The sequence below is a fragment of the Ostrinia furnacalis genome, unplaced genomic scaffold, assembly GCF_004193835.3.
Source record: "Ostrinia furnacalis isolate ACB-3 unplaced genomic scaffold, ASM419383v2 OfSCF7525, whole genome shotgun sequence".
In the NCBI taxonomy this organism is placed as follows: Eukaryota; Metazoa; Arthropoda; class Insecta; order Lepidoptera; family Crambidae; genus Ostrinia; species Ostrinia furnacalis.
The window spans coordinates 144,440-157,637 of record NW_021137764.1 but is presented as its reverse complement, the minus strand read 5'-3'; the positions used below and the strand labels follow the sequence as shown (position 1 = coordinate 157,637).

The 13,198-nt window shown below is 45.9% G+C and overlaps 1 protein-coding gene across 1 annotated transcript in view; it reads left to right on the top strand.

The window, feature by feature from the left end:
• The first annotated feature begins 50 nt into the window (after nucleotides 1-50).
• LOC114364990 (caseinolytic peptidase B protein homolog) overlaps nucleotides 51-13,198 on the top strand; it is a 29,679-nt gene continuing 16,531 nt past the window's right edge. The window contains exons 1-8 of the mRNA XM_028321377.1: nucleotides 51-139; nucleotides 345-396; nucleotides 901-1,060; nucleotides 2,408-2,683; nucleotides 3,327-3,428; nucleotides 5,825-6,016; nucleotides 10,605-10,778; nucleotides 11,774-11,951. Coding sequence (XP_028177178.1) covers nucleotides 986-1,060; nucleotides 2,408-2,683; nucleotides 3,327-3,428; nucleotides 5,825-6,016; nucleotides 10,605-10,778; nucleotides 11,774-11,951 — 997 coding nt within the window. The 5' untranslated portion in view covers nucleotides 51-139; nucleotides 345-396; nucleotides 901-985. The remainder of the gene's footprint in view (nucleotides 140-344; nucleotides 397-900; nucleotides 1,061-2,407; nucleotides 2,684-3,326; nucleotides 3,429-5,824; nucleotides 6,017-10,604; nucleotides 10,779-11,773; nucleotides 11,952-13,198) is intronic.

Sequence of the window (13,198 nt, the reverse complement as noted above, 5' to 3'; positions counted from 1 at the left end):
CTGGCCAGTGTGCCGGCGCGGCGCGCGGGCGGCTGCGGCGGCGGCGGCGACCAGCCCCCGCGCCCGCCGCCGCGCCACTTCGCGCTCGGGGCGGGATCTCTAGCGCTCGCGCTGCTCGCAGCTGATCACATTTACAATGGTAAGTGTATGTGATATTGCGGGCCATTATCGAGTCTGTAACGTAGTAGATCAGCGTGTAAAAATTAAATTAAATTGTTCGCTGTTTGTTCAAAATGTTTTAAATTCATCGCTGTATGAGATGACAGTAATAAATGTATCGAGAACATTATCGTCGCCTAATATTATCAACATAACAGCTGAGCTTGGTTTATTTTCAATTTCAGAAAAGAGATTCTTTAAAGCTGCCCAACTGGGGAACGTGGAAGAAATAAGAAGGTACTCGTGCTGTATTAAAATTAAAACAATTTTAACACTTTCTTGGATAGTGAACTGCTATAGCAGTCATAGCAATTAAACTTCTATTGTGTCTGGGTTACTGTCTGGGAGAGTGTTGAAATTAAAAGCAGAAGCATAGCTGTTGGATGGCATGGCGAGACACAAGGGCAAGTGTTATCCACCGGGGCCCCCAGTTCGAAGGGCACTTAGACCTTGACTGGCAAAATCTCATATTAAACCTGCAGAAATTTTATCCTGCTCTCAGAATGTAAATATGTAGTTAAAATTCAAATAAAAGTCATGAAAAAAAGAACTGTAATCCCATTAAAAGTTTTGTCTTCCGTTTTACCAAAACCTAATTCAGTTGGAGTCCTACATTTTCTAGCTACGCCTCCTAATCAAAAGCGGTATGTTGCCAATGACAACATAGATCATCAGGTACCCACTCTAGTTAAATATTTTGCACACGTCTATAAATTAACGTCGTAACTTTGCAACGCGCAGACAAATCGAAGCGTTCGGCGACGGGCGCACTCCAGAGGGCGAGGGCGTGGCGGACGTGCGGCACGCGCTGGGCTGGACGGCGCTCATGGCCGCCGCCGCCAACGACCGCGCCGCCGCCGTGCGCGAGCTGCTGCGCCTGGGCGCGCGCCCCGACCTGCAGGTGGTGAACGTGTCTAAACGAGACTCCTATCGATTTTACTTGGCAATACCAGGCCTGTTCATCTCCGTGAGTTTACATCGAAAACAAAACACGCACGATGCCCCCCTACAGGATTACTATTCGACAAGGACTCACATACGAGCAAACATTGACTCACGCACGCGTATTCTTGTGTATGATGGAAAAAATAAAGAAAATGGTGTACTAAATAATAATAAAAACACATAATGTACTTTTTTAAGTTGCCTGAAGACACTGAGAGGTAAATAAGTAGTTAATATTATTCATGATAATTCATGCTATAGTTCCAAAATACTGAACTGTCCTATGCATGACATTGACAGTGGGGCGCCACCGTCAATACCGGATCGCTGGTTCTGATTTTTGCCATGTTGGAAACCATATAGTCGAACGATGGTAGCGCCCCCCTGTCATTGAGTTTGGTGGGACAGTTCAGCGTGGGTCATCTATAAACCATGTATTTCCTCCGCCATTTTCTGCAGTTTGGCACCTCACGTCACATCATTTTACCGAAGTCAGCCCTATGGCTTCGGCGCAGTGCCGATCACTGACGTTTGTCAACAAAATGGTGCTTGACTCTTGAGACAAGCTAAATTAGACCATATTGTTAATGACATTGGGTATACATTTTTTTAAATACCTTCGCGAAGTAAAACTTCTGTACGTAGTACTTATTATTATTCTGTGGCAATACTAGCCTGTGACGTAACTTTCAACTCAATCAAATTATTTTTTTCAATTACAATGCAACCATGAATCTTAATTTACAGGTAATATATCTTACTCTCTGGTAATCTGATTTTTTAAAAGAGTTGTGTTTTAAGCCTTGCGCAGATCAAACGCGGGGCAGTAGCAGCGCAGTTTGAATGCGGGTACGCGCAAGTTGTAATACAAGAAAGTCTTTGAAGTATGTCACACCGAATTTGAACGCGGGCTCGCGCTCCAACCGCGCTGCACTGCAACTGCCGAATGACAAACGAGGCGGCGCCGCGGGTGCGGGACAGAAGCGGCGCGAACGCGGGCCCGCGCTGTTGTATTACTCTATGGCGGCCATATTAGCATGACACACCGGACGCAGGGGGTAGCAGCGCGTTGAAAGCGGTTTTCGAATATTTAAAATTTTAACAACCGCCCGCGTTTCATCTGCTTTTAAACTGCGCTGCTTTCAGTGTGCCTCATCTGCGCTGCAACTGACCCGCACTGCTTCTGACCTGCGTTTGGTCTGTGGAAGCTTTTAGAATTATTTGGTCGGGAATGGTATCAAATACCCAATTTGTATCAATCAATTGAATCGCACGAATATTCTGATCGCGCCTCCTCGTGCAGGAGCGCTACGCGGGCGCGGCCACGGCGGCGGCGGCGGCGGGCGTGCACCCGCTGGAGGCCATGCAGCGGCGCGAGGACGAGTTCTGCGCGAGCATGAACGCGCGCGCGTCGTTCCTGGGCTGGACGGCGCTGCACTACGCCGCGCTGGCCGACTCGGCCGGCGCCGCGCGCGCGCTGCTCGAGGCCGGCGCCGACCCCACCACGCGCGACCACGCCGGCCGCCGCGCGCTCCACTACGCGCGCGACCCCTCGCCCGCGCGCGACCTCATCCTGCAGGTAAGGCCCAGGACAAGGAATAGAACAAACAACTTGTAGGGAGTCGAGCCAGAGTAAATACAAATGAGTAGGTCATCTTCATAGAAACGCACCGAGCGCGGTTTTTACCGCTCGGCGCACTTTACCGCTAATTACCGCAAAATTTTGTCAGCGTGTGCGTGCGCGCCGCATACGTATATAGGCGCGCTCACATACAAACCGCGCTCGGTGCGTTTCTATGAAGATGACCTACTCATTTGTATTTACTCTGGTCGAGCGTTGCGCGCGGCAGAGTGCAACCTGCCACGGCAGACACGGTTCCGCACGCATCTCCCGCGATTCGGCCAGTTATAACCGAAAGGTTGGAATGGCCATTGGTGGTGGTGGGTTGTCCCTATCAAAAGGTCAGGCCCGCTGCCACACCGTCTGAGCTGGATGCCGGGAGCTGACGTCTCTCGTCTCCGATATATTCGAATAATATAAAACAATTTTATTTACATCCATGCCGCCATTATACTCTTTTCTGTAATATCTGTTTGTATTCTGTTCATCTATTGTATCGATTGGTTTTCCTTGATAATATTTTTTTTTAGTTTTTAATGTTTAAGCGTTCGGTCTCTTTCTTAATCGAATGCACCGGACTGAAGTGAAGTGGTGTTGACAGCACACGCGGCGGTGGGAGCAGGCCGCCGCGGCCGCCGCCGCCGAGGAGCGCCGCCGGTTCCCGCTCGAGCAGCGCCTCAAGCAGTACATCGTTGGACAGCAGGTGACATGCAGCACAACACCCTAAAGGCTTCGGCAAACCAAACGCGGGGCAGTAACAGCGCAGTTTGAATGCGGGCCCGCGCAAATTGTAATACAAGAAACTCTTTGAAGTGTGTCACCAAATTTGAACGGCCCGCGCTCCAACCGCGTCTCACTGCAACTGCCGAACGACAAACCAGGCGGCGCGGGAGCGGGACAGAAGCGGCGCGAGCGCGGGCCCGCTGTTGTATTACTATGGCGGCCATATTAGCATGACTCACCGGAGGCAGGGCGGTAGCAATGCAGCGCAGCGCGGTGTAAGCGGTTGACGAATATTGTATTTTTTTACAAGCGCCCGCGTTTCAACTGCTTTGAAACTGCCGTTGCCTTCACTGCTGCGCTGCAACTGACCCGCACTGCTTCTGTCCCGCGTTTGGTTTGTTGAAGCCTTCAAGGTTGATCAATTATATTAAAATCACGCTATAACTAAAGCCTGGTCCATGAGCACGCTCGCACACTCAGTGCCTTTTCACACGTTCCGGTTGCCGGCTATCCGGCGCCGGGTACCCGGTGGTGAAGTGTATGGGCATGGTACGGAGCTTTCACATGTTCCGGCGTAATTAATCCGGCAGGCGGTCGCCGGGTGCGCGCCGGATCCACCACTGTACGTGCCTTTTCACACGTTCCGGTTGCCGGCTATCCGGCGCCGGGTACCCGGTGGTGAAGTGTATGGGCATGGTACGTAGCTTTCACATGTTCCGGCGTAATTAATCCGGCATGCCCATACATTCAGTGCCTTTTCACACGTTCCGGTTGCCAGCTATCCGGCGCCGGCTACCCGGCGTCAAATGAGCTTTCACACGCCCCGGTTGATGACGGCAGTATCGACTAGAGAGCCGGCAAGAGTACAGTCTCGTTCATTTCATACTTTCAAAGATGGACCGTGAACAAATAATTGCAATGTGGCTTTTATATCCTAGACTGCATCCCACTTAACATCAGGTGCGATTGTAATCAAATACCTGCCTTGTTATGCATAAAAAAAATCGAAGACGAAAATATCTGCGCCGGAAAGAAATATCAAGAAATTATTGGGTTCATACAATTAATATAAAAAGAGAAGCATTAGGTGCATTCTATACATTATTCCCAGATCTACGAGCACATGAAGACAGGTTTTTCAAGTACAACTTTGTACTTTGGTACTTTTGATGAATTACATAACCGTTTGAAGAACTCTTTGCAACGTCAGGATACAAAAATGAGAAACTGCAACTCTCGCAGACTGTACCTGGACGACTGACCGGCCGGCGCGTGTGAAAGCTAGTTGCGTGTTCCATACACCACTGTCAGTTCGGCCGCCGGCTAACCGGTGCCCGGCGACCGGACGTACAGTGGTGGATCCGGCGCGCACCCGGCGACCGCCTGCCGGATTAATTTACGCCGGAACATGTGAAAGCTCCGTACCATGCCCATACACTTCACCACCGGGTACCCGGCGCCGGATAGCCAGCAACCGGAACGTGTGAAAAGGCACTAGTGCCTTTTCACACGTTCCGGTTGCTGGCTATCCGGCGCCGGGTACCCGGTGGTGAAGTGTATGGGCATGGTACGGAGCTTTCACATGTTCCGGCGTAAATTAATCCGGCAGGCGGTCGCCGGGTGCGCGCCGGATCCACCACTGTACGTCCGGTCGCCGGGCACCGGTTAGCCGGCGGCCGAACTGACAGTGGTGTATGGAACACGCAACTAGCTTTCACACGCGCCGGCCGGTCAGTCGTCCAGGTACAGTCTGCGAGAGTTGCAGTTTCTCATTTTTGTATCCTGACGTTGCAAAGAGTTCTTCAAACGGTTATGTAATTCATCAAAAGTAGTTGTACTTGAAAAACCTGTCTTCATGTGCTCGTAGATCTGGGAATAATGTATAGAATGCACCTAATGCTTCTCTTTTCATATTAATTGTATGAACCCAATAATTTCTTGATATTTCTTTCCGGCGCAGATATTTTCGTCTTCGATATATTTTTTTTTATTTTTTTATGCATAACAAGGCAGGTATTTGATCACAATCGCACCTGATGTTAAGTGGGATGCAGTCTAGGATATAAAAGCCACATTGCAATTATTTGTTCACGGTCCATCTTTGAAAGTATGAAATAAACGAGACTGTACTTTTGTCGGCTCTCTAGTCGATACTGCCGTCATCAACCGGGGCGTGTGAAAGCTCATTTGACGCCGGGTAGCCGGCGCCGGATAGCCGGCAACCGGAACGTGTGAAAAGGCACTCACTGCGGCCGCGCGTCGCACAGTCGCGACAGCAATATAATTACGCGCGAGCGATAAGGATGGGTAGCTTGGGGTCACTGGACAAAATTCTACGTGCTCACGGACCAGGCTTTAGAGTATGTTATCACGCAGGCGGCCATCGAGACGGTGGCGGCGGCGGTGCGGCGCAAGGAGAACGGCTGGGCGGACGAGGAGCACCCGCTGGTGTTCCTGTTCCTGGGCAGCTCGGGCATCGGCAAGACGGAGCTGGCCAAGCAGCTGGCGCGCTACATGCACCGCGACGACCCCGCCGCCTTCATCCGCCTCGACATGTCCGAGTACCAGGTACGACGAGCGACCGGGGGTGAGGAGAAGGGAGAATTCACCTTGTAATATACACGCAATTTTGCGCTCATCTGCAATTAAGGCTTCCACAGACCAAACGCGGGTCAGTTGCAGCGCGGCTGAGGCACACTGAAAGCAGCGCAGTTTCAAAGCAGTTGCAACGCGGGCGGTTGTCAAAAATTTAAATATTTGAAAACCGCTTTCAACGCGCTGCTACCGCCCTGCGTCCGGTGTGTCATGCTAATATGGCCGCCATAGTAATACAACAGCGCGGGCCCGCGTTCGCGCCGCTTCTGTCCCGCACCCGCGCCGCCTCGTTTGTCTTTCGACAGTTGCAGTGCGGCGCGGTTGGAGCGTGGGCCCGCGTTCAAATTTGGTGTGTCATACTTCAAAGAGTTTCTTGTATTACAACTTGCGCGGGCCCGCATTCAAACTGCGCTGCTACTGCCCTGCGTTTGGTCTGTGGAAGCCTTTAGTCCCAAATTATAAGCAGATACGTTCCATGAAGCTTCAACATCATCAAGGAGCTCCCCAGCAGGACACTCCTCATTCACCATCTGTCACCGAGTATATCGCGGCGCTTCAGTCGTTTAGTGTAGCTGATGGTTGCCAACGCGGGAGCCAAATGATTTGGGTGATTTTCCAGTCGCTTTTTATATTTATTCCCTGTTAGCTTTAGTTCCTCCCTAACAGTTCTCACGCTCAGAGCTTCATGGATTTCTGTGTTGATAGTGAACCATGATGCATTTGAGACGGTTCTTAGGATGCCATTCTGCAGTCTCTGCACTATGTTTACGTTAGAATCACTAGCGCTTCCCCACAGTTTCCTATGTCGGTTTCAGGATCACTTTGTATATCAACAGTTTGTTGTCGATCGACACGCAAATGAAAATAACGTCCGCATGGTCTGGTGCCCCCCCAGGATGTTGGGCTACTGATTTGAAGATGATGGTTGACAGTGGCGGATTTACAGATTTGCCGCCCGTAGGTTTGGCTTTGTTGGATTTTATTTGACTGGCCTGACGAACATTGATATACATATTCGTATCCGAAATACGTACCTACTTTGTGTATGTAAAAAATAATTATGATCTAAATCTGCCGCCCCACAGTAGTTTGATTTTAAAAATAGGTGGACATACGATCTAAAGTCATAATTTCACGGAAACAAAAATTGTTTTGGATAGCATTTTGAATGCTGATCAACATTTGTCATTATGCATTTTTCGATAAAACGTGCCTTTCATGCTTAAAAAAAATATGACAAGAAAATTTGTATGGAGAAAAATCTTTTTTATTTTTTTTCTGGCTACTGTTGCAAACTGTAGCGGTCAAACCTTATGTAGTCGTAAGTACCTATGGTGCCTAACATTACTACATAAATACTTTTTGCGGGCACGCGCGGCCAAGCGAGTAATGGACATGCAAAATTTTAAATATTTTTATTTATTCATTATTGATTTTAATGCACTTAAAGTAATTATTAATAGATAAATATACTTAGTCTAACTTACTACAGCCCCCTATTACCTCATTTCACGCTAAAACCTTTCAAACTAGAACCTAAGTTTGTAGGTACTAGGTAGTCTAAGTTGTTTTTATTGTCATTATAATATTCACTACTGGTCTACTGGTTATCGTGTAAGATAGATTAGGTAGATATCAACCCTTTACCTAGGTATATACCTACTTCTTGGCACTTATAATACCGACATACATGATTAAAAAAAGTCTTCAAGCAAGAACCCTTGACTTCAATGGTTATGAAAGATTTTTTAACTTTCTAGAGTAGTCCTGAATAGATCCTTAAATCATTTTGACTGTCATAATCGATTACAGTAGGTAGCGGGATAGTTTCAATTTTGATAGAACTGTAATTTCCAGTTCTTCTGTTGAATAGTCTTATACTTTCGCAAAAATATTCTTTTTTTTTGGCTCCTTTAAAGAGGTGTAAGTTTCTTTCCCTTCGTCTTAAAAGATAACGTACATAACACCTTTATAAGTAGCCTCAAACATAAAGCATAAAGCATACCTTTACCCAATCATCGAACTGAGAAAAATCTGAAATCCGACATTTATCACCTTCTTCCATTCATGTCTTCAATTATTATCTTCGTTCGAAAAACAATCGAAAAAGATATTTTAGCCTATTCATTTATTTTGATCAGAGTGTTTAAAATAATCAAAGTCACTCACGTACTTACTTTTTCCGAAAGAATCCAATAGGCAGGTTTGCAGTACACCAAAATGTTATCACATTATCTGCACCATGTAACAGCAGTTTTTGTACGTTAGCTGGCATATAAAACTATAGGAGAGGTGTACATAATGGATCTGCAATAATGTGTGGCAATACGGCTCGGAAACGTGGCATCTCAATATAGGCCTTATAAATAAGCTCAAAATTGCACAACGTGCTATGGAGAGGGCTATGCTCGGTGTTTCTTTACAAGATCGAATCAGAAATGAGGAGGAGATCCGTAAACGAACCAAAGTCGTTGACATAGCCCAACGGATTAGCAAGCTAAAGTGACAATGGGCAGGGCACATAGTATGCAGAACTAATGGCCGATGGGGCAGCAAGGTTCTGGAGTGGAGGCCACGTACCGGAAAGCGCAGCGTAGGACGTCCACCCACAAGGTGGACCGACGACCTCATAAAGGTAGCAGGAAGGCGCTGGATGCAGGGCACCACCAAGCGGCCATTGTGGAAATCATTGGGGGAGGCCTATGTTCAGCAGTGGACGTTCTATGGTTGAAATGATGATGGATGATGAATAATGTGTAGAAGAGGGTTACGGATATTTCCATTTATGATGGAATTATTTGACTAACTGAATGGAGAGCCATAAAAATGTATTGTTTACTATATGGTTTGAAACCCTTACTGAACCCAGTACCTACTGTAATCGATTATGACAGTCAAAATGATTTAAGGATCATCTATTCAGGACTACTCTAGAAAGTTAAAAGACTTGAAGTCAAGTGTTCTTGCTTGAAGACTTTTTTTAATCATGAATGTCGGTATTATAAGTGCCAAGAAGTAGGTATATACCTAGGTAAAGGGTTGATCTATCTTACACGATAACCAGTAGACCAGTAGTGAATATTATAATGACAATAAAAACAACTTAGACTACCTAGTACCTACAAACTTAGGTTCTAGTTTGAAAGGTTTTAGCGTGAAATGAGGTAATAGGGGGCTGTAGTAAGTTAGACTAAGTATATTTAGCTATTAATAATTACTTTAAGTGCATTAAAATCAATAATGAATGAATAAAAATATTTAAAATTTTGCATGTCCATTACTCGCTTGGCCGCGCGTGCCCGCAAAAAGTATTTATGTAGTAATGTTAGGCACCATAGGTACTTACGACTACATAAGGTTTGACCGCTACAGTTTGCAACAGTAGCCAGAAAAAAAATAAAAAAGATTTTTCTCCATACAAATTTTCTTGTCATATTTTTTTTAAGCATGAAAGGCACGTTTTATCGAAAAATGCATAATGACAAATGTTGATCAGCATTCAAAATGCTATCCAAAACAATTTTTGTTTGCGTGAAATTATGACTTTAGATCGTATGTCCACCTATTTTTAAAATCAAACTACTGTGCGCCCCTTAAAATTTGCTGCCCTAGGCTTCAGCCTTCTCAGCCTGCTGGTAAATCCGCCACTGACGCTTGATAGTACTAATTAATGCACTATTATACTAATCCTATTCATATCTGTGTACTCCTTTTCCCTGGCATGTCAGGGGCTAGGTTTTTTGAAAAATAATCCTAGATACGCCAATGAGAATTGACCTCGCGCATAGACGCGAATAAAATAAATAAATATCCTTGGACATTTTACACTGCGCTTCTAGTCCCAAACTAAGCAAAGCTTGTACTATGGGTACTAGACAACGGATATAAACATACTTAAATACTTTTTTTTTAAATACATACTTATTGTACAGTCGCGGAATGAAAAGGTTCGTCACCTTAGTGTCGGTTTTCGCTTGCACTAGGTACTGTAAGAGTCAAACCTGCCAACATAACAGTGCAAGAAACAGTGCTGCTAACATTTAAATAAATATGACGTTTGCTAACGAATAAGGTTTTGCTTGTTTATTTTTCTATCCCATCAGTGCAATGCAATGATGACATTGACCAATTGGCAATAGTTTTTTTTTATTTTATAAGAAATAATAATGGCAGGTTGAACCAACAAGAAGGTTTTAGTTTATCAATCATAATAATCTTCTTGACAAAATAAATTGTCAAACAACTTTCATATGAATAATTTTGAACTTTACAGACGAACAGTTAAAGATTATTTTCTCTAACTCAAGATTATTCTGTAACATAGTTTCAAAAGGTAATAATTATGTGCTCGCGATTCGTTGAAGGAATCAATTTGAAAACTGACGAACCTTTTCATTCCGTGACTGTACATAGAAAACACCCAGTCTAATACAAATAATTATGTTCATGCACACAAATGCTTGTACTGTGCGGGAATCGAACCCGCTACCTCCAGAATAGTAGTCCGTTTCGAACCGCTTACACCAAACGGGCGACAAAATAACGTATCGTCCGCTCGCAGGAGAAGCACGAGGTGGCGAAGCTGATCGGCGCGCCGCCCGGCTACGTGGGCCACGAGGAGGGCGGGCAGCTGACGCGCGCGCTGGCCCGGCGCGCCGACGCCGTCGTGCTGTTCGACGAGGTGGACAAGGCGCACCCCGACGTGCTCACCGTGCTGCTGCAGCTCTTCGACGAGGTGAGCCACGCAGGACGTGCTGCGCTCAATCAGGGATGTTATGGATATCCGTAACCGTAACCGAAACCGATTCAAAAGTTTTGGATAGTTTCGTATAAAGGCGGAGTTCTAATCTTAATATTTGTAATTTATCTGACATCCCCTAGCACCATTCTAATATACTCGCCTATTTTACCTTTATCATAGATACCGTCATCTATACTTATAATAAATCTGTAGAGAGGTCGATTCTGTACATGAAATAATATTTTCAAAATAACTATCAGGGGGTGATTAGTGATCGATACTGATGCCAAAAATGCAATCAGTAAAATTTTTGTCTGTCTGTCTGTCCGTCTGTATGTTCCTTATAGAAACAAAAACTACTTGACGGATTTTAACGAAACTTGGTACAATTATTCTTCATACTCCTGGGCAGGTTATATATACTTAGGAATTCCCACAGGTTCAGGAATTAGCGGGAAAATCCTTTTGTATCAAAAATCTAAACCGCTTAAGTTAGACGTTTGAAATTTGGCATGTAGGTACCTCAATAAACTTAAAGCTTAGTTACAATAAGGAATTCCCGAAATTCCCACGGGAACGGGAATTAGGGGGAAAATCCTTTTGTATGAAAAATCTAAACCGCTTAAGTTAAACGCTTGAAATTTGGCATGCAGGTACCTTAGTAAACTTAAAGCTTAGTTACAACAGGATATTACAAAATTCCCACGGGAACGGGAGTTAGCGGGTAAAAACATTTGTATGAAAAAATCTAAACCGCGTAAGATAGATGAAGGGGGTAAAACGGGATCCACGCGTACGAAGTCGCGGGCGGCCGCTGGTAGTACATAATCTGGCTATATCGGTCGCGCGGCATCTTGCTATTTGAATTTTACCTTTTAAAATTCTAATATCCGTAACCGAAATTATCGGAAACTTTCGGATAATCCAACCGAAACTTCATATCCATAACATAGCCAGGCTCAAATATACAGACACAACTTCATCCGCAGGGCCGGCTCACCGACGGCAAGGGCAAGCTGATCGAGTGCAAGAACGCCATATTCGTGATGACGTCGAACCTGGCCGCGGACGAGATCGCGCAGTACGGGCTGCAGCTGCGAGGCGAGGCCGAGGCCAGGGCTGCCCAGCGCGCGCGCGCCTCGCCGCTGCCCACCGCCGACCACAAGGGTCAGTGTTTATTTATTTATTTATTTCAAAAGCCGTGTGGTGACGGCAGAGTAGAATACATTTGTCACCAACCCCTACTCTTCCCGCGGGTGTCGTAAGAGGCGACTTAGGGACTACACATCAAACAGAGAATGGGCAGCAGCGCTCTCTGAAAAACATCAATCTTTTAAACTGCGATCTCCAACCCGCCTGCCAAGCGTCGAGATTATGGCAAAACCCTCCACTATAGTGGAGGAGGCTCATAGTCCAGCAGTGGACTGTAAAGGGCTGTTGATGATGATGATTATTTCAAAAATCAAAAGTATTTATTCAGTTTAGACCACAAGCGGCACTTATGAACGTCAAAATATTATTATAGAAAATAATAATAAAAGAAAAGGTAGCCCTTATGGGGCACTTTACATGTCTCCTTATCTTTTGGGCCCTACCAGCGCTTCGAGACAAACATATGGCAAGTGCTGAGAAGAAACGCCGGAACAAACTCAGTCACCACTAATTGCCAGGAATTATCTAACGGTAAGAATAACCAAATTCGAGTACATCAAATATGTGTAGACTGAACTGACCACGCATCCTTGTCATCAATATAGTCTCGAACCTTGTAGTACCCTTTGGACATAAGGGTATTTTTTTCAGAGCAGGTCCAAAGCGCTTACAAGCTTAAAGATAAAATAAACATGTCAAACACTTGCACAGTGTGCACGAGTGTCGACCGCATGAGCCTAGGTACTCGTTTAAATAAACCTTTCAGCTCCTTGTTGCAACGCATCGAGCAACAGAAAACGTCATGCGACTAGAACAAAGCACCAGTAAACTACTACGACTCCATTGTAGTGCCTCGTAGACGCGTAGCGAAAGCGATCGTAGCCGATGGACCAGCTACGTAGTATCCGTTACGGCGTTCGGAGTCTAACTCGTAGTCGTGTAGCAGCATCGTGCAGTCGTAGTGACTCGTAGACGCGTAGCGATCATAGCCGATGGACCAGCTATGTCGTAGTGTCCGCTACGGCGTACTTCAGTGTTCGGAGCTTGTAACTCATAGCCTCAGATCATAGAAGGGAATAGATGTGAAACGGGGGCGTGGCGCGTGTCTCCGCGATATGCCCAGAAACGAACATCGCCCGCGACGCCAGGTTAGTCGNAGATACCCCTTCCCAGCGGTTTCCATAGCGCACGCGACATGCGAAAATGCACTGCCTGAAAGAATCACACAACCTATTCCGATTACTATGGAAACCGCTGGGAAG